Source organism: Phyllobates terribilis, unplaced genomic scaffold (genome assembly GCF_046119375.1).
Source record: "Phyllobates terribilis strain yellow unplaced genomic scaffold, ASM4611937v1 Scaffold_7__3_contigs__length_470593459, whole genome shotgun sequence".
Classification (NCBI taxonomy): Eukaryota; Metazoa; Chordata; class Amphibia; order Anura; family Dendrobatidae; genus Phyllobates; species Phyllobates terribilis.
The window spans coordinates 112,948,878-112,969,499 of record NW_027362767.1 but is presented as its reverse complement, the minus strand read 5'-3'; the positions used below and the strand labels follow the sequence as shown (position 1 = coordinate 112,969,499).

At 44.6% G+C, this 20,622-nt stretch overlaps 1 protein-coding gene across 1 annotated transcript in view; it reads left to right on the top strand.

Annotated features, from left to right (window-relative positions):
- Positions 1-13,489, top strand: part of LOC141155373 (protein transport protein Sec23A-like) — a 65,830-nt gene extending 52,341 nt beyond the window's left edge. The window contains exons 5-7 of the mRNA XM_073642247.1: positions 404-476; positions 12,368-12,540; positions 13,463-13,489. Coding sequence (XP_073498348.1) covers positions 404-476; positions 12,368-12,540; positions 13,463-13,489 — 273 coding nt within the window. The remainder of the gene's footprint in view (positions 1-403; positions 477-12,367; positions 12,541-13,462) is intronic.
- The last annotated feature ends 7,133 nt before the right edge of the window (positions 13,490-20,622 follow it).

The window sequence follows — 20,622 nt, the reverse complement described above, 5'->3', positions numbered from 1 at the left end:
ATCACATTTTTTGTGTCCTCACCATGTGACCTACTACAAATTTTTGGTCTGATTACTTATTGTAATGTTGCCTATTAATTCTTTTGACTTTTTCAATAAAATTAAATTTTTAATTAAATAGGCTTTTTTTACTATTTCATATATATTTTGGGGTCAACATATTCCATTTTTCGTCTTTTTGTTTCCTAACTGTATTGGGAGTTCTCCATATACCTTTTGGGATTATGGTCCCTGGTATTGTCCATATTTCTGGTATTTTTATATTCAGTACATGTTTGGTATCTATGCACTCGTATTGACCTAGAGAAGTAAATCTATATTAAGAGAAAAAACCCTTCCCTGGCTCCACATATGGCACTAGGGGCATTTTTTTAAATTAAATTAAACCTTTTTCCATTTGCAGGAACCAGAGAATTACAGGATCCGACTATCTATAATAATTCAGGTTTTATCGCCAACCACAACTCAGTTTGTAGGTCAGTTTGGGGGATGGGGGATGGTTAATTAAGTTGGGGAAAGAGGTGACAGAACGGCCAGTGATGAGCAATATAATGAATAATATCTTGAGAATGGATAACAAAAAACTGTCTATATATGTAAGAATCGTGTAGAATGTGAAAGAAGGAAGCAAGGCGAACATCTTCCTCCCTGATTGCTAGACATGCAGGGTCGGACTGGCCTGGCGGGAAATCGTGAAATTTCCCAGTGGGCCCCGATATGCGAGTGAGAAAATTGGTGGCGGGGGCCCTTTAAAAGTGCTGGCCCTTTAAAAGTGCGGCTGAAGCAAATGTAGCGTCGCGCGCACGGCACATGCATTGGTGACAGCAGGCTTGCAGTGACGTGCAGGCCGCATACTTACCACGTGAGTCCGTGACACTGAGAGGATGGAAGTTCTTTCTGGGCGGTGACACGCACCGCGCTCTGCTTTCCCGCTGGCTGGCAGACTGTGGTGTGGTGTCAGGTGACACTGACGCCGCTCTCTTCTGGCCTCTGATACGCCGCGCTCTGCAGTGCTCTCTTTCTGCTTCAGGGCCGGCCTCTGATACACCGGCGCCACCGAAGCCCACGTCTTGCTCTGCTCTCCCTGCTCCCAGGCTTCTTATACGGTCCCATCCCAGCTTCTTGCCTGCCCTGGCGTGCTCCCATGTAGTAACTCTGGCTCCCCTCCGGACCGGGTGGCGGCACCGGCGCACCGCCCTCTTCTCTCCTGCTCTGACTCGGCTTTTTTATACCTGCTCCGGGGCTGGATATGTGGACGGTGACCTGCAGCACTCTACAGTTCAACTCTCCAACCAGGCCTGGAATTGGAAACAAGGCTGCAGGCCTACAGCTCTCACTGCTTCAATTTCAAGTCAAGTGCGCTGTGCCAGATATTCAATAAAGATTTTATGGGTGAGTGTTCCCAGCATTGGCCAACAATAATATAATTTATTTTATACATTATGCATTGCACTCTAGACCTCCTATATGAAATGTGGATCATACTCTTGGCCTCTTTATGACATATACAGTCTATATGTCATATAAGAGGCCAAGAGTGCGGTATACATTTTATATGAGGCCTAAAGTGCGGGCCTACATGATGTACAACACACTCGGCCTCTTATATAAAGTAAAGTATAGACTATAGGAGGCAGAGAGTGCGGTATAAGTCATTTATGGAGTCACCGCCTATATGATCTATATATCGCACTCTCTACCTCCTATATGAAATATAGATCACACTCTTGGCCTCTTATAAGACATATATAGTCTATAAAGGGTCTTTAACACATCTGTGTTTCTAGTTCATGTGGTGACCGTTTCCACACCGGAAACACATACACACATAGACACATTAAAATGAATGGGTCTGTGCACATGTTAGTGCTTCAATGGGCCATATGTCCATGGGCAAAACATGCTGACATGTCAGTTTTTTTATACACTGCACAGGCCAAAAAACGTCCCACACACGTGCACACTGATGACACACAGATGACATGCGTGTGTCGTCCGTGTGACACATACCGGCTCCTGGGAATCAGCGGTACAGTTCATGCTGTTCCCAGGTGCTTAAGGAATCACTCATCATTGTCCCCTGCCGGCGCTGCCATCAGTGATAGCAAGGGACAATGTTGAGAGTAGTGGGTTCACCTCCCGATGTCGCCAAAACCTGTAAATATAATAAAAAAAACATACTCACCTGGCTTGAGGCAACCACACACGCTGAGGAGAATGACTCCCTGCAGCGAGCTGGCCCCTATGCTGAGCTCACTGAGTGACAGGACATCGCTCACTGTGCTCAGCACAGGTCGGGGGCCCGCTCGCTGCAGCAAGTCATTCTCCTCCGCTCCTCAGCGTGTGTGGTCACTTCAAGCCAGGTGAGTATAATGTTTTTTTTTATTTTAGTATTATTTTTACAGGTTTTGGAGACATTTGAGGGTGAATACTACTCTCAACATTGTCTCTTCATTGTCCCTTGCTAACACTGATTGCAGCGCCGGCAGGAGACACTGATGAGCGATTCCTTCAGCACCTGGTGCCTGGGAACAGCACAAACTGTACTGCTGATTCCCAGGCGCCGGTATGGTATGTGTGATCCTGATGCAGCACACGTATGCCACACAGACACGGATATCTCCGGTACTGTTTTTTCCAGTACAGGAAATATCTGGATGTGTGAAAGAGCTCTATGCCATATAGGAGGCCAAGAGTCTGTATGTCACATAGGAGACCAAGAGTTTGGTATAGGTTATATATGGGGCCTATATGACATAATAGATCACACTCTCTACCTCCTATGTGAAATATAGATCACACTCTTGGCCTCTTATGACATATATATACAAATTTTTACGAAGGTGTGTGGTGATCAGCAAGTAAAAAAAAGGAGTAACAAAGGGAATATTAAAATGAATATTTTATTTGAGACATATATAAAAATAAAAATTAAAAATAAAAGATAAAAGGAAAAGGTACCAATCAAGGGAAGACACAATAGGAGCTTTTTAATGCTTGGGAGGATATTAGATGAAAAAATAATGCAAATAGGGCTAAAATTGTCCTTAATCAAAATTTCATGATGACAAATATCTGCTCAGCAGCGCTCTTTGTGAATATAATTGATAACATTCCAAAAAATGATTCAATCAATCCAATGAAAAACAAAGAAGCACCCGTAGTTGACCTATATGTTCCACATGACGGGACAAATCACCGACAGCAGCATATCAGGTGAGGGAAACAATAGTGCTCTCGTGCCTTGAGCACATAGAATAACACTTCCAAAATATACAAAGTTCCCCTCTGACTGATATGCCAATTGCCAAAGCGAGTCCTCCAATGAAAAGTGGAATATCAAAAAATCAACACCAAATAGACAGTTTACAATAAAGTCATCAAAAAATATATCTATATCCCATACCAATGTGATCGCTCCTGCTTCCTGCCCCGACGTGCACGTTTCGCATTAGCTTCTTCTGGAGGTGTGCCAAAGTGGGGGGCGTGTGTGTTTTTATGTAACTAAGGGCCAATCAGACGGTGATGGGAGGGGAAAAGAGTAGAGTCACGCAAGCATGTGGATCCAATGGCGCATGAGTGGGTGGAGGCTGCTGCTGATGAATGAGTTCCAATACTAGCGGTCAAGTGCTGAATGACGCGCTGGCCTCCAGCTGACAAGCGGAAGCGAGGCGTGAACAGCACTAATAGACCACGGTATACGGAACTTAGCATTGCGACAACCCGCGCATGCACGCCAACCACAGGAAAGAGGTGGACAGCTAACACTGTATTTATGATCACTGACTAAGAAAAATGGAAAGGACAAGGAGAAAAAAGGAAAAGAGGTAAGTAAAAGAGAAGAAAAGGAAGAGGAAGAAAATAGGAATGAAAAACAAATGCAAGGTGCCAAAGGAAAATAAATATTATCCGAAAGAACTACATGATTGGTCAGTAAGAAAATAATAATGAGGTGTATTATCCTAAAAATATTTTTTTATATAAAGAGTAATAACTAAACTTTAGTTAAAGAAGCACTCCTCCTCCCTTCAAAATTTCTATCCTCTTAATATATTACAATCATCATATTATATAGCACTGTGTACTTACAATTGCTCATTTTGCCTTTTTACCCAGTTAATTCTACTCTTTTCTCTGCTCTATGACAATAGCAGGAAGTCTCTTGTCCCTGCAGGACTCCTTCCCCTCTTCTGCTCCTGACCCAGCTGATCCCTTCTCTGTCCAGGGACTTTTGCAGTGACTCATGACTTATGCAGGGAAAATTGACCTCCTGTTTCTACATAGACCTTAGAATGATTCAGCTAGCCAGATTTTAATCACATGATGCCATAGACCTAACGGAAAGGAGAAGAATTAACTGGGTAGAAAGGCAAAATGAGCAATTGTAAGTACACAGTGCTATAAAATATGATGACTGTAATATATTAAGAGGATAAAAACTTTGAAGGGAGGAGGAGGAGTGCTTCTTAAATAAAGCTTAATATCCAACTGCCATTTCAGTAAAATTTTCAGTGGCATGTCTGTTTTTGATTTCAGCTATTTCTAGCTCGTCCCTCCTCCTTCCCTTTTTTATGGAAAAATAAAATGACGGTTCCCCTTTAAGAAAAGGTTAGATACGTTGAAAAGGTTGTCCGGGACTTGAACATTAGAGACTTGCCCTTAGAATACAGGTCGTCATTGTCTGATTGTTGTGGTGCGGCACCGCTGCCTATTAAAGAAGTTGTCCACTACTTTATATGAACCCCCAATGTATGCCCCCGGAGCCCAGAAGTGTTTTTGTAAATACCTTTTCTGCCTGTGAGTGGCGCTATCGCTGGCCGCACAGAGGGATCACGTGACCCGTCACTGATGTCACGTCAAGTGAGGCGTGACATCAGTGATGTGTTCCCCGCGGTGGACGCTGGGCTGTTGACAGGATTACCCAGCATGTCACACCCAGTATCCACCGCGCGCTTTCCCAATGAATGGGGAGAGGCAGAGCGCGCGGTGGATGCCGGCTGTGACGTGCTGGGTAACCCCGCCCACAACCCAGCAGCCACCAGTGGAACGCGGAAGAGAGACCTTCGGCTGCAGTCTGGACTTGTCGTGACGTCAGCGGATGTCAGCGCCGGCTGCAGCCGGGGGTCACGTGATGCCTGTGAGCGGCCAGTGATAGCGCCGCTCACAGGCAGAAAAGGCACCACAAGGTATTTAGAGAAATACTTTTGGGCCCTGGGGGAATACATTGGGGGATCATATAAAGTAGTGGACAACCCCTTTAAAGTGTTTATTCAGGACTTAGTTTTTAAACCCATAGTAAAAAAAAAAAAAAAACAACAGGCAGATAGTTGCTCACTACTTGGCTGTTCTACCCGGCATTGGCACAGAGCGATCACTGACTGCTCCTGGTGGAAATTCAGTTCCTCAATTTCAAAAGCACATTTTTTCCTCTTCCGCACTGTTGACAGGGCGTGACTGGTGACGTCATACTGATCGATAGCTGGCTCCCTGCAATTAGGCAGAGGGGAGCCGGATGTCAATCAGCATTATGTGGGCAGTCACGTTCTGTCAACAGAACAGAGTGAAAAAGAAGCCGCTGCTCTGTCAACGTGACATCAGGGGAAGCTGCTGAATAACCGGTAGGAGCGGTGTGTGACTGCTCTGTTCTGGCAGAGATAAGCACCGGGCACAAGAGGCAGCTAGGTAGCTCCTACCTGCCTGTTAATTTTTAGGCCCATAGTTAAAAAAAAAATAGTCTTGGATAAACCCTTTAACTGTCCCCATTGGAATTAATTGGGGCGGATGTGCAGTACCTGACTGAGGCCATTATTCCACTGACAGAGCTGAGCAGTACCGGCCGCTGCCAATGTTGAGAACAGCTGATCGGCGTGGGTGCCAGGTAATAAATGACCTATTCTAAGGATAAGCCATTAATGTTAAAGTCCCGGACACCCCCTCTAAGGTTAAAGCTAATTTCTAAGCATATGAGAAATTGAGAGAGATTTCTTGAATCGTGACAGTGTTCAATGTGCATTTACTGTTACGTATCCGGGTGGTGGAACCTCTGTGCTGCGGTGCAAGGAGGGGCCAGAGGGGCGTGACTAAGTATCAACTCGGTCCGACCAAGGTCGCACGGCGGCTCAGTCGACTCCGTGAACCAGGGAGGAACAGAGCAGAGGGAACAGGTGCCACTCTTGTACCGACCTTGTATGAGAGCAGGTGACTCCCACAGGTGAGAAGGCAGGAACTGACCGGTACAGCGGATGAGCTTCGGCTGGCAGACTGACGGGTGGTCCGGGTAGACAAGCAGGCTGATTAGGCAGATAGATAGTCAGGCGAGTGTTTTGGGTAGGCAAGCTGGCGGCACAACTGATAGCTGGCTGGTGCTTCCAGGTAAGCAGGCGGGCAGGCACAGCAGGTAACAGGCAGGTGCTTCCAGGTAAGCAGGCGGGCAGAGCCCATAGACAGACTGGCGGACTGGACTGTAGACAGACTGTCGGGCTGAAGAGAAGACAGGCTAGCGGACTGAGAAGAAGATCAGGCTGGTGAACAGGCCTGATTTGCAGAGGACCTGGGGGCTGAAGCAAAGTAAGAATCACAAAGCAACAACCTTGCACGGGCACCTCCATATTGGAGGAGGTGGCTCTTGTAGGGAAAGCCCTCCGGTGATTGGCCGGGGACATTTTAGGATGGCGCACGCGGCCTCCTCAAGAGGGAGGGAGCGCGTGCACCCTAAGCACAGAGCCAGGGAAGCTGTGTGCACCAGCAGCAGCTGCAGGGAGGCCGGAAGACGCTGGAGCAGGACCACGGCTGTAAGGGGGACGGCGTCTCTGTCTGGCAGGGGGCAGAGACGCCGATGCTACATTCACATTTCCAATGCCAATAGTCACACATTTTTTCTATTGAGAGAAACAGATGAGAATCTAAATCAGCTTGTGGCCACACCCAGACGGGAACCTACCAAACGTGCACTGACAGGAAAAGTGGATCACCATTGGGCCCACAGATGAGCTTGTTACCTGCTCTCACACATCATCCACTTTGTCTGCCAGTAACTGCCTGATCCTGTCTGAGGTACCTATTTTATGTTTTACTTATTGTCCATTCTCCCGAGGATTGTAAAGTTTGGCACCTAATTTACATAAGAATATATATGTTATATTTTGTTGCATACAGTAGTAAGTACTATGTCATTTACTTTGCCTTGATGTTATAGCTTTAATCTTCAATTATTTAACTGGAGCAATTTTTTCTCTGTCTGAAGTGAATCTATGTATACTTATTGAAGTTTTTTACCCCATTTATCACCCACTGGCAAAGGGACAGTATCTCTTACAAAGGGAGAGATGAAGGGTGGCTAGATACAAATTCACATAGAAGCTAAGATAGCTAGTGGAAACTTTGTTTTACTTATGTTCATTTCTGGTAACTATACTTTGTCTTTGTTGTACACAGTATCACTGTACTAAATGTTCTTTGTTGATAAGTATAGACCGTATTGATATACGTGTTAGGAGTAAAAAATTAGAACTTGTTGAAATAAGATTTAAGGTAAAGTTAAATACAGAGTGTGAAATCTTGATATAAGTATTTAATTAAGTCTGTGTATTGTACTTTCTGTATTAAGTGTAAGGCGGCGGTGTTCACACCATGCAGTAACTGAGGCAGTGACCCAAGCAAGTCCAACATAAACAGCTTTTATTCAGCAACTCACGGGTAAACAGAAAGTCCTCCGGTTCCGGGTTAACATGAGTCCATAAACAACGGTTGCCGGGGACAACGGCCGCGCCGGGCCGCTCAGAGCCTGACAGGTGCAGAGCCTTCCCAGGCAGGGGTTCAGCCACCCTCAATCCTGCTGAGCTTCCCTGCTCTGCTCCTAGCAGGCTCCAACATAGAACAACACTAATCCTTAGTGCAGGGATTTTAAAGGACCTGTGGCAAAAGCCACTGGAAAACCCGGGTCGGAGGGAGGAGGCCGCCCCACTGCCTCCTGTGACCTCCTCCAAGAAATGAAGGCCCTGCCGGGTTTTACTAATCTGCCTTAGCCAGGTAGTCTGACCAGGTCATTGCTCACCTTCATTCCTGCATTGCAGCCGCAGCTGTGTGTGTGACTGCAATGCACTCCAATGGACTTAATAGGTCTCTGTACACATTCTGGGGGATATATACCACCCCTCGTATACAATCCCGGTCACTGCCTCACATAAGTAATAGTGACCATAGGTATAAATAAGATAGAAGCAGAATATTGTAAAACCCATAGGTTGGTCTGACAAGACCCAAATTTGTTTTGCTTCCATCGATAATATACAGATCGGTGAATTTACCTAGTACTTGTAAGGAGTCAAAAGATTCCTCATAATAGGAAACTAAATGTGTACAATATTCTGAAGGGAGTCAGATGATATATATGATTAATACCTATGGTAAATCTCAATATATGGAATAGAAGGAGATCTATTCTACCACATCTAACTGGGAAAAGCATACCAGATGTAAAATTGCTAAACAGTATCTCTCCTTGTAGAAATGAGTAAGAGAGAACAATGCATTGTGCCTGGTTAGAAGTGTATCTGAACCAGTAATTATTCCCCCTCTACCTACTACTTTACCATCATATGGTATCATTAATAGAACTACATTCCTGAATATGATGGATTGTGATGAACAGATGCTGGCCTGGGTGGCCTAAAGTGTACTCTGGCATACACATGCTGCAGCAGCTGAAGCAGCTGGGGCAGATGGTTTACAGCAGACTCGTCACAATCTGGGCAGCAGGGGAGTTTTATTTGGCAGCGAAACCAAAAGCACCACCCCTATTTGTGGCCATTATACTGTACGGAGGACTATATGGAGCCCATTATTCTGTATGGAGGACTATGTGGGGCCATTATACTGTATGGAGGACTATGTGGGGCCATTATACTGTATGGAGGACTATGTGGGGCCATTATTCTTTATGGAGGACTATGTGGGGCCATTATTCTGTATGGAGGACTATGTGGGACCATTATACTGTATGGAGGACTATGTGGGGCCATTATACTGTACGGAGGACTATATGGAGCCCATTATTCTGTATGGAGGACTATGTGGGGCCATTATACTGTATGGAGGACTATGTGGGGCCATTATTCTGTATGGAGGACTATGTGGGGCCATTATTCTGTATGGAGGACTATGTAGGACCATTATTCTGTATGGAGGACTATGTGGGGCCATTATTCTGTATGGAGGACTATGTGGGACCATTATTCTGTATGGAGGACTATGTGGGGCCATTATTCTGTATGGAGGACTATGTGGGACCATTATACTGTATGGAGGACTATGTGGGGCCATTATACTGTATGGAGGACTATGTGGGGCCATTATTCTTTATGGAGGACTATGTGGGGCCATTATTCTGTATGGAGGACTATGTGGGACCATTATACTGTATGGAGGACTATGTGGGGACATTATTCTGTGTGGAGGACTATGTGGGGCCCATTATATTGTGTGGAGGACTATGTGGGGCCCATTATATTGTATGGAGGACTATGTGGGGCCCATTATTCTGTATGGAGGACTATGTGGAGCCCATTATACTGTATGGAGGACTATGTGGGGTCTTTATTCTGTATGGAGGACTATGTGGAGCCCATTATACTGTATGGAGGACTATGTGGAGCCCATTATACTGTATGGAGGACTATGTGGGGCCATTATTCTGTATGGAGGAATATGTGGGACCATTATTCTGTATGGAGGACTATGTGGGACCATTATTCTGTATGGAGGACTATGTGGGACCATTATACTGTATGGAGGACTATGTGGGGACATTTTTCTGTGTGGAGGACTATGTGGGGTCCATTATGTTTTATGAAGGACTATGTGAGGCCATTATACTATATGGAGGACTATGTGGAGCCCATTATACTGTATGGAGGACTATGTGGGGCCATTATTCTGTATGGAGGACTATGTGGGGCCATTATTCTGTATGGAGGACTATGTGGGGTCCATTATACTGTATGGAGGACTATGTAGGCTCATTATTCTGTATAGAGGACTATGAGGGGGCCATGATTCTGTATCGAGGACTATTTGGGGGCCATGATTCTGTATGGAGAACTATGTGGGGCTCATTATACTGTATGGAGGACTATGTGGGCCCATTATACTGTATGGAGGACTATGAGGGGGCCATTATTCTGTATGGAGGACTATGAGGGGGCTATTATACTGTATGGAGGATTATGTGGGGCCATTATACTTTATGGAGGATTATGTGGGGCCATGATACTGTATGGAGGACTATGTGGGGGCTATGATTCTGGATGGAGGACTGTGGGGGCCATTATTCTGTATGGAGGATTATGCGGGGGCCATTATTCTGTATGGAGGACTATGCGGGGCCATTATTCTGTATACTGGTTGACCCGCGTCTTTGGCCAAGTTTTTCACTTTGGCCCTCTGTGTGTTTGAGATTGACATCCCTGGTTTACAGCCTATAAGGACTAAGTCACCTCCACCATTTACTATTAAAGATGATAATGATGGCATTAGTCCATAAAGAACTGGCTGATTATGTCCCCGAAACAAAGAAACCATTGATTGATGATACATATACTAATGTAAGTGCATCTAACATCATACGGGGTCAGACCAGAGCTAGTAAGGGGAACACCAGAATCCCATACACAAAGGGTATAACTTATGCAAGACATACTGGGCCAAGAGGACAGTCGCGGAAGATGAAAAAGCCGTGTGCATGGATTTAGCTTTTTGAAATTAACAGGTTGGGGATTATAAGAAGAATCCGAGAAAATCATGGGATTCGATTAATCACCTCTTTCACACCTAACAAATGTACGGCCAAGCTACAATGTAAGTATTACACAATGTATTCATGCCTGATGATGTAATATCCTATTTGAGAACATTGATTATGCCAACACCAAGATTTATCACTGAAAATGTAACAAATTTGTGAAGATCTGAGGTTGTGGGTTGTAATAATCAACTAGGCAAGTTAACGATGCAACAATATTTTATTCCTTACAACAACTCCAGGTAAATGGCCCCATCTTGTCTCAGTCCACAAGATTCCCTCAACAGGGCGGTAGTTCCACTGCCTTTGTACCAGGCGATATTCACTGTCTCCCAACTTTTGGTTGGCCCACAGATTTCGTATCTCCAGCCAGTATAGTCTGTATTCATATTCCACGATCCTCCAGACGACAGATAAAACGATAGAAGCACAGGTATCTAGTAACAACTGTCCTTTTAAGAAAGTTTAAATCCAAATGACAAATCCCACAACTGTAGCACGTTTATCCACCCCAGTCGATAACTGATCTCCAACACTCCATAAGCCATCCATCCATCGGTTCCAGGTCCTCAGCCTAGATCCTATCCCTTCAATGTCAAACCCCCAACTCTATGACTAAACATGTGGTTTATCCCTCCCTCCCTGGGATCAGCCTCCTGAATGGGCAGAAGTGTTCACACCCTCTCTCATAAACATTTGATTTTAGCTCAAAAAGTGAAAAATATTTCAGAAGCCCATCACTGGTGACTGCATGTGAGACCCCCTATGGTGACGGCTCCCCTGGGTCTACCATTCCCATCATGTGACTAGTGGCTGTTAGAACAATGGCTTAAGGCTCCTGCACATACTGACGAGCAAGTAGAACATTAATAAAACACAGCAAGCAAATCTCTAATAAAACACAATAAGGTCGATGGAACCGGTGCTCCGTGCTGGAAAAAGTCTCCCTCAGGGCCGTGGCATCATGTGCAAAGCACATCAGGATTACCATTGCAATAGCTGGCAGACCGATTACCAAGCGTTTTCACTGCATTTCTGCTCGGAAAAACCGCCGTGAATACGCATCAAAAACGCTACGTGTGCACTTAACTATAAAGTGATCCTCAACCTTTGAACGAACCTAAGTGATCCGTTCGGAAGAGGAGTAATTTCTTCTCTTTACTCACTTTCAATTCTCCACCAGGAAATTGTACGGCTAAATTCATGGGACAGTGAGAGGACGATCTCATGCTTACAATGTCACTAGAACAATGGCAGCACTGTTGTGATCCATTATATAAAGGAAGTAATCAGACATCCTTGTCAGAAACTTCTCTCAAAGTCTTACACAGAGCTTATTTCGTACCAGCTAAACCTAATAAAATATACTCTAAAGTATCAGACAAATACTTTAGAGGGTGCAATATATTGGGAGACATGAAACATATCTGGTGGATGCAGGTTAAGGCTCTAGTCTCGAGGGTCACGGGAAAGTCCATTAAATGTAGCCCTACTGTCATGTTACTCGGAGACAAGCCAGTGGAATTTCCAATAAAACTTTTCGTCTAATACATTTTATTACCATGACAGCCAGAATTCATATAGCATCACAATGGAAATCTACAGCTTTGTCAATAAATATGGTTAAAGATAGAATAAATACAATAATGCTATATGAAAGAATTGATGCTACCAAAACGGACTCACTAGAAACTTTTTTGAATACATGGACTCCATGGATGGACTCACAACATGATCAGAACGTAAGTCAGGCTATAATTATATCTCCATGACAATGCTAACTTTAGCGATTGATCTTTCCTATATACTTACCAATTTATTTAGATTAAGGAATAATTGATTGGTAATGCTATATTTATCCTCTATTCTGGTCTCCCTTTCTTTTTTTCGATCCCTCCCCTTAGAATGTGTTAATCTTCTGTTTTATAATAAACCTCACAAAAAATATTCATATTTTATGTACAAGAATATATCTTGACCCCCTGCGCGGGGATTATGTTTTGCTCATTGGCAACTATGTTTGTTAAAGTTAAAATTAATAAAACACTTTTGAAACTAAAATATATATATATATTTATGTAAAAGGAATCCAAAATGATTTCATTCTGAAGAGTTAGCCTGCACATCCTGCCTTTGGTAATATAAGCCACATTCATAGCCATAGAGATGGTTTAGCACCATCTATAGGGCATGTTGATGTTGCACTATGCAGGGGCATTATGGCATCCAGGCCATTTTAATTGTCCCAGTAGGACGGCTCTAGATATTCTAAATGTTCTTCAGTACTCCAGCAATCACAATGGCTGATGAGTTCTGCTGCTTTGTGTCCCGGGACATTGTTGTTATTGATGTCCATCTCTTCCATGATGGATCACTCATTTCTTTACTCTTCGGTACCTGCTTTGCTCCTAACTTCTTCTCATTTCTGGTTCTGTCCATCTTCCAGAAGAAGTGCATCTGCAGGGCCATTCTGGTACCATGAGTGGTATTCAACAATTGACTTTGTAATTTCCCATCACATTACAAAATTGATGGTAATTTTGATCCGTGCAGATAACCACAGTGACCTACATGTAAATGGCCAGCTTCTGTGGAATCACCCGCTCCTTGTCCTGCTGTAGGTCTTAGGGGTCAGGTCTTCATTTCCCTTTATCCGACTTGCAGGAAGATGTTATGATCCAGCACAGATGATTTGAGTTGTCTTTGTGTCGTTCCAGCCATAGTTCTTACCCTTTGGACTTTATACGGGCATTTTGAAGGCCTGGTTCTTTTCCCTTAGACAGATGGTGACACCTTCTCGGGAGATCTTTAAAGACAAACTCTAAGGAAAAGAAGAAAATACATTTATTATTAGAAATCATTGAACTGTGGCATCTCTGTCATCATCTATTTTATATAAGCAATTGAATTTTTCAATGTAACAAATCTTTAACTGAAACAGTTTTGGTGCTTATAAGACCTTCACACGTCATTTACTCACCTGGAAATCGGTATAATTTGTAAGTTGGTGCATTACCAGGCCGACTAATCCTGTCCACTCAGCTATCATGCCGGTCATATAGAAGATCTGCAGAAGATAGAGAACGTTATTACCGGACTATACTCACCAATGCATCTGTCTGGCATGGAATGAGATGGAAGGATGACTTGTACACCGAGAGTTTATCATTTACTTTTACACAGGACACTAGTGAGTTATGCAAAATGGTGAAACGTGAAATAAACTTACCGCCATACAGAGGCCATTGCATAGCTGGAAGAAGATGGCGCACAGATTTACAGCAACTGGAAGGACTTGTTAAGAAAAGTACCAGAATGTTGTTATAGTGTTTCCTATAATCATGACTGACCAATGAAATAATGGTCACAATGGAGCACACCTTACACACCTAAACACACTGAATTATTTAGAAAAGGATACATATAAGCAATGACAGAATTGTCATCAAAGCTGCTGCCAGTCTAAAGTGGCAGATGCACCGGCTGCTGAAGGATCTCTTGTACAGGTACACAGATTGACATAAGTTGTACATGGCAAGAAGAAAAAAAGCCATTCCTGCACCGATCCTGTGGGCTGTAGGGTTGGTTTTCACCTACGAAAATAAATATGAGTGTCATTAATAAGGTCATCTTGGAGATGTGAGAATACATAAGAGCAAGGTCCGCCCCACTGTAATATACTGGACTCCAGGTAGTCACCATAGTATGTGTTATACTGAACCTGAGGTCCTGAGTATTACTGGAGACTTTATATAAAACCTAATAACTACCCGAATATACAGCATTAACCGCGGTCCCAATGCACACGATCCATCCAACGATGAGAAGGATTTTCTGGCAGATGATATACCGCTTCTCCGATGGCTCAGACTGAATAATCATGAACCTATACTGGATGTAAGCGATGCCAGCTCCTGAAATACACAAAGCAAGTTATCAACCAGATATTTCTATACCACTGCTGTAGAAAACCTGATCTTAATGCACCAATGATTGTTAGAGGTTTAAAAATATTTAGATTTGAGAGTCCTCAGTGGTTGATACCTTTTAATGGCTAACTGAAAAGATGGTAACAAATTGCAAGCTTTCCAGACTACTCAGGTTTCTTCATCAGGCATAGTATAACACAGAATCTGAAGAGTCACATATTTATACACGAAAAAAGAATAGATCTACCTGTGGCCAAACATTTTTGTATCCCTGATCACAGCATCAAGGACATGAAATTACTGGTATTAAAAGGTAATTTAAAATTTCAGAGAGACAGAAAACTTTGGGAATATAAACTCATGACAACCTTTGACACCTTCAGAGCAGGAATGAATGTGTTGCATGGATTTATGGCATTCTACATCAACTAAGGAATGTGGTCCTCAGACCTGTGGGGTCATCACAACCCTGGACCAGACCTCAATCACAGGATAATAAAACTTTCACACTCTTTATCTATGAACTATTCCAATATTTATGGCCACAACTGTGTTTATCTCTCTCCAATAGTAATAACTCTGCTTTATGTCACTTGTCTCATCTATTACATTATTTCTGTGTTATACTATGCCTGATGAAGAAATCTGAGTAGTTTTGAAAGCTTGCAATTTGTTACCATCTTTTCAGTTTGCCATTAAAAGGTATCAACCACTGAGGACTCTCAAATCTAAATATTTTTCTATCTACTGGCTAACACGGTACAAAAATATATTTTTCCTGTTAAAGGTTTAGAGATTTAAAGGAGTTATCTGGGACTTTAATAGACTATCCTTATATCAAATTGATGGATTATAAAAGTTAATAATTATTTAAGGGAGTCCACAGAACTTTCATTGCTTATCAGGCACAGATCCTTAGTTTTGATGGGGGTTGTGCCTGGTATTACAGCTGTGTCTAATATACTTTACTGGGACTGAGCTGCCAAAACCGTCAGTACCAGTAATTACCACTGGCAAAAGAATGAAAAGACCCCTTAAATCAGGTAAACAGCGGAGTATCAGACACAGAAGCCCACCTATCTGATATTAATGGGCTATCAATCTTCTAGTCCCCGAGAACCCCTTTAATGTCACCTCTGAGCACAGAGGTGACATTAAAGCTTTTCATGATGATTTATTCCTACAGGATGCAGCATTTACTTACCAAGAATGGAATTAACCATGAAAATGACTGTGTAGATCACAGATTCTGGGTATTGTTTTCCCGTATCACTGCAAAAGATAAGGAAAATATTAAGAATAATTAGAACACAAGTGGAGTAATTGTCATGTATAATTGTCCTAAATTATATGTTTTGACCAGACACAAATTGAAGCCAAGGGTACATGAGAGGAAAGTTATCAAACTGAATGCAGTAAAAACATCAGATGATCAAGTCTCCTGGAGGAGACTGAAGTTTTAAAAAATATAAAAATGTAAAAAAAACATAAAAATTCAAATTATTTCCATTTTCCCTTATTAAAAAAAGTTATTAAGAAAATAAACATATTTTGTATTGTGCGTCCGTAAAAGTCAAATCTTTCAAAATATGAAATTAATTAAACTGATCGGTAAATACCGCAAAGAGAAAAAAAATTGAAACACCAGAAATAGATCAAAAATATCAATTGAAGGCCTCATACAGCATAATCAGTTGGAAATTTCTAAAGTCATGGATCTCAACAATTAGCGACACAAACGGGGAAAATGTTTGCAACACTAAAATAATAAAGAAATTGGACAAGGTCATTTTTACCACACAATGAATGCTGTAAAAACAAAACAAAAAACTACAAAAACACTTTTTCCCGCAGTATCAGTACACTTGAATATTTTTTCTGTATTCTTTTACATTATATAGTAAAGTTAATGGCGTCATTCACAAATACGATTCATATCCAGCACATTGTAGTGTAATAACTCCTATTATTCTATTAATTTACAAGATTCCATACTACCACCAGATATGTATTGAGAGGATGTTACAAGTTTCCCAACAAGAGTGCAGCTCCAGTATCCAGCGCCTTCACAGACACTTTCTGCTCTTTAAAACCCTTGTTTAAATCTACTCGGTCCCAATTCATCATTTGCGGTTTTTCACTTTCCTTTTATGTTCTGGGATATTAGTTGGCATTTTTTGTGCCAAATTCAACATAATGGCACACTTGATTCATTAATTTGGCGCAAAGTAAAAAAAGTTCAAGTAATTTAAAGGGATAGCGCCCCCTTACTATAACCATCATTTAAAGGGATAGCACCTACTTAGTATAAGCCTCATTTAAAGGGATAATGCCCAATTAGTAAAGGGATAGCATCAACCTAGTATAAACATCACTTAAAGGGATAGTGCTCACCTAGTATAATCATCATTTAACTTAGTGGCCTTATAGTATAACCATTGTGTCACCCCAGGCCTGGATGCCACAAACAATAATCTGTGTCTGAGAGCAGGAGGGAGGTTCCCTGGTTAGGGACCATTAGCATGCAGCACCTCCTGTCCCAGGCCAGTAGGGGGAGCTGGCTGCCCTATAAAAGCTGGAACTGGGGCAGGGTTAGAGAGACCAGAACCCACTTCTGAAGTGTCCAGAAGGGTTCTCAGAGAAGAGGGACAGGTCAGCAGCAGCTGAGGAGTCCATGAGGCAGAGGAGAGACTGCGAGCCAGGGACAGAGGCGACGAGAGCCGGTCCTGGCTGAGAGAAGCACACAACCAGACATTGGGGTCCGAGGCTGTCAGGGTTGCAAGCCCAGCAGCAGAGATCCAACCCGCGAGGGATTTCAGGTCCCTTGGCCTAAGAAGCCTGGAGGCTCCACCACACAGAGGGACCAGTACAGCAAGGAGAAGCAAAAGGTACCTAAGGCCCGAGTCGCAAGCCATACAGGCGAAGTACACGGCCAGCTCAGGGATGTGGGCTATTACACCACGAAAAGGGGGATAGTCAACAAGAGCATAGAGAGAACGGTAGGCCTACATGCTCACCCTGACCAGTGTGGCTCGCCCAAATGCTCTCAGATACCCAGGCCCATTCCTAACCGGTACTCCTGTTGGGTCCGTAATAACATCTGCAATAAAGACCCTGGACTGTTTGAAGCGGACTCTGAACTCTTACTATTGCGGCCTGCACTATCACCCCCAGCAATCACATACGCTGCCCTGAGGCTGCACTCTTCCCGTGGGCAGTTATCCTATCTCTGTGCTGCACACCAACACCAGCCTCAGCGGTCTGCATTGCAGCGGCGGTCATCCCTGACCGCAATCCACGGGTGGCGTAGTCGGACATTCCAAAACACTGATAAATAGTCTGCCACAATTTGGTCTGACCACCCTGAGCCACGGCATTGGGTTGCCACTACTACTCCGAGCATCGTACAGAAGCCCGGTTCCGGGTGCCCCACCGCCCAGGGGGCGAGTCAGCTTTGGCGTAGTCGGCAGGATTGTGACCAACACGCCACAATCGGGTATTGCGTGCCTGAAAAAGACTTTATACTTACCTGAGTGAAGTTTCTCGCCATTCGGGGCCATTTCCCACCAATCGGAGCTGTTTCCCGCAATCGGGCGCCATCTTCGGGACGCCGCGCGGGAAGAAGAGGGGCGTGGATGTCAAAAACGTGTAAGACCTGAAGCCCCGCCCTACGCTGAGACGCTGCGCAAGGTCCTGGAAGGAGATCCAGCGGACGCCGACGTCATCACCGAGTGACGCAAGGTCCTCGCCCAGAGCATCGCGAGCGGAGCCGCTACCTACAGAAGAGGATCGCCGGAAGGTAGGCCACGGTTAACTAGGGGGGAGGAAGATGTCGGACGCGGAGGGACCCTCTACCATCAGCGTAGTCGCTGCAGCTGTGATGCCGTTTTCCATGCCCTATATCCCCGGAGTGGCCTGGCTGCCACAGTATGCCGGCAAGTCACATACCTTGGGCGACTTTAAAGAAAGGCTGTGTAGCCTGTTCAAAGTTTATCCCCTGACAGAAGAACAGAAAGTAAGCATACTGATAGGGCAGTTAACTGGTGCGGCCCAGAGGGAGGTAAAGTCTTGGACAGCTGAGGAGAAAAGGACTGTAAGGGGGGTTCTGACCCGTCTACGGGACACCTTTGATACCCGTACCTCAGCAGAAATCAAAATGCGGTTCTATGGATGTAAGCAGTGAGCTCAAGATAGCATCAGAGATTATGCCCTAAATTTACAGGAAGCCTTGGGGGCAATTAAGCAAGCTCACCCTGGCAGCGTGCAGGATCCAGATAAACTATTGACTGACCAGTTCATAGAAGGTCTGCTGTCCAGCGCCCACAGAACTCAGCTGCACCTCATGGCCCTACAGAACCCCGATTTGACTTTTGCACAGTTCAAAGATAGGTCCATCCGGGTGCTCCGAGAACCTGCGCCGGGTGGCGCTGTAGCTTCCCGGCGCCCTGCCATCACTTACCACCGGGGGGCGGCGCCCTACCCCACAGACCTTGTGGGGGCTGATGTGCAGGCCCTAAACCCATCCCCGCCTGCAAACCTGCACCATCAGGTCCAAGAGCTAAAACAGAGTGTTGCTGCGTTGACCAGGACCGTACAGTCATTACAGATGGACCCGTCAGGACCAATCAAGCTGGCTTCCAGTCCGGAGGATGTCCCGTGGCGTCGACAGAGGAGGATCCCATCGTTCAGAGGGAGGCCCACCGACCGTTAAACTGAGGATGTACAGCCGATTTGCCGCCGATGCAGCCAGCCAGGACACGTAGCCAGGTACTGTACTTTAAATGGGTCCGACCTGGGGCAGAGGTATTCCCATGAGTGCACTGCTGGATACCGGGTCACAAGTAACTACCATCTCCTATGTACTTTTTAAGCAGTATTGGAGTGACACTGACATAACCCACTATCCAGACAATGACATGAGCATCATCGCCAGCAATGGCCAGCCCGTGCCGCAGGTGGGGTTCAGAGAAATGACCATTAAGATTGGTAAAGTTGAACTGCCGGCACAGGGAGTGATCATTGTGGACATTGACCGTTGAGAAAGTCACCCTAAAATAACCTTGGGTACTAACGTGATTGAAAATTGTCTTTCAGAAGTAATAGTAATTTTGCAGCAGGTGGCGATGAATGCGAGCTCCAGCCAACAGAGGGTCCTCCAGAAAGAGATAAGACGGCAACAGGTAGAACTGTCTGGTGGTGAGATCGGTAGCGTGAGGATGAGCAACCCGTTCCCCATTGCCATGCCTCCCAAAAGTGAAATGATGGTGTGGTGTCGGACTGCAATCGGGTTAGGAGGGAGAGACTACCAAGCCATGGTAGAACCCATGTACTCAGACAGCAGGCCCACCATTTTGACAGCCCGGGGGGTGGTTGATATCCGCCATGGAAGGGTGCCCGTCCGGATCTTAAACATTGGGGAAAGGGAAGTACATTTGCCCCGGTACGCTACATTAGCCAAATTGTTTGCTGTCGAACACAATGCTATCAGGGTCGTGGAACCCTTGCCTCCATCTCCCCCGGTGGAGGATAATGGCTCCCAGAAACACAAGGAGGACTGGTGCCAGAAACTCCATGTGGGTGCTGACTCTACTCCCCTGCACCAAAAACAAGGAGTCTACCGGGTGGTTCAGGAGTACAAGAGAATCTTTAGTAAGCACCCGCTAGACTTCGGCCAAGTAAAGGGAGTGGAACACCACATCACCACAGGGAGCCACCCACCAATAAAAGAGAGACACAGACCTGTACCCCCTGCACATTATCAGAACGCAAAGGGCATGCTGAGAGAAATGAAAGAAGCTGGGGTCATTAGAGATAGCTGTAGCCCCTGGGCAGCTCCCTTAGTTTTGGTAAAAAAGAAAGACGGTACCATGAGAATGTGCGTGGACTATAGAAAGG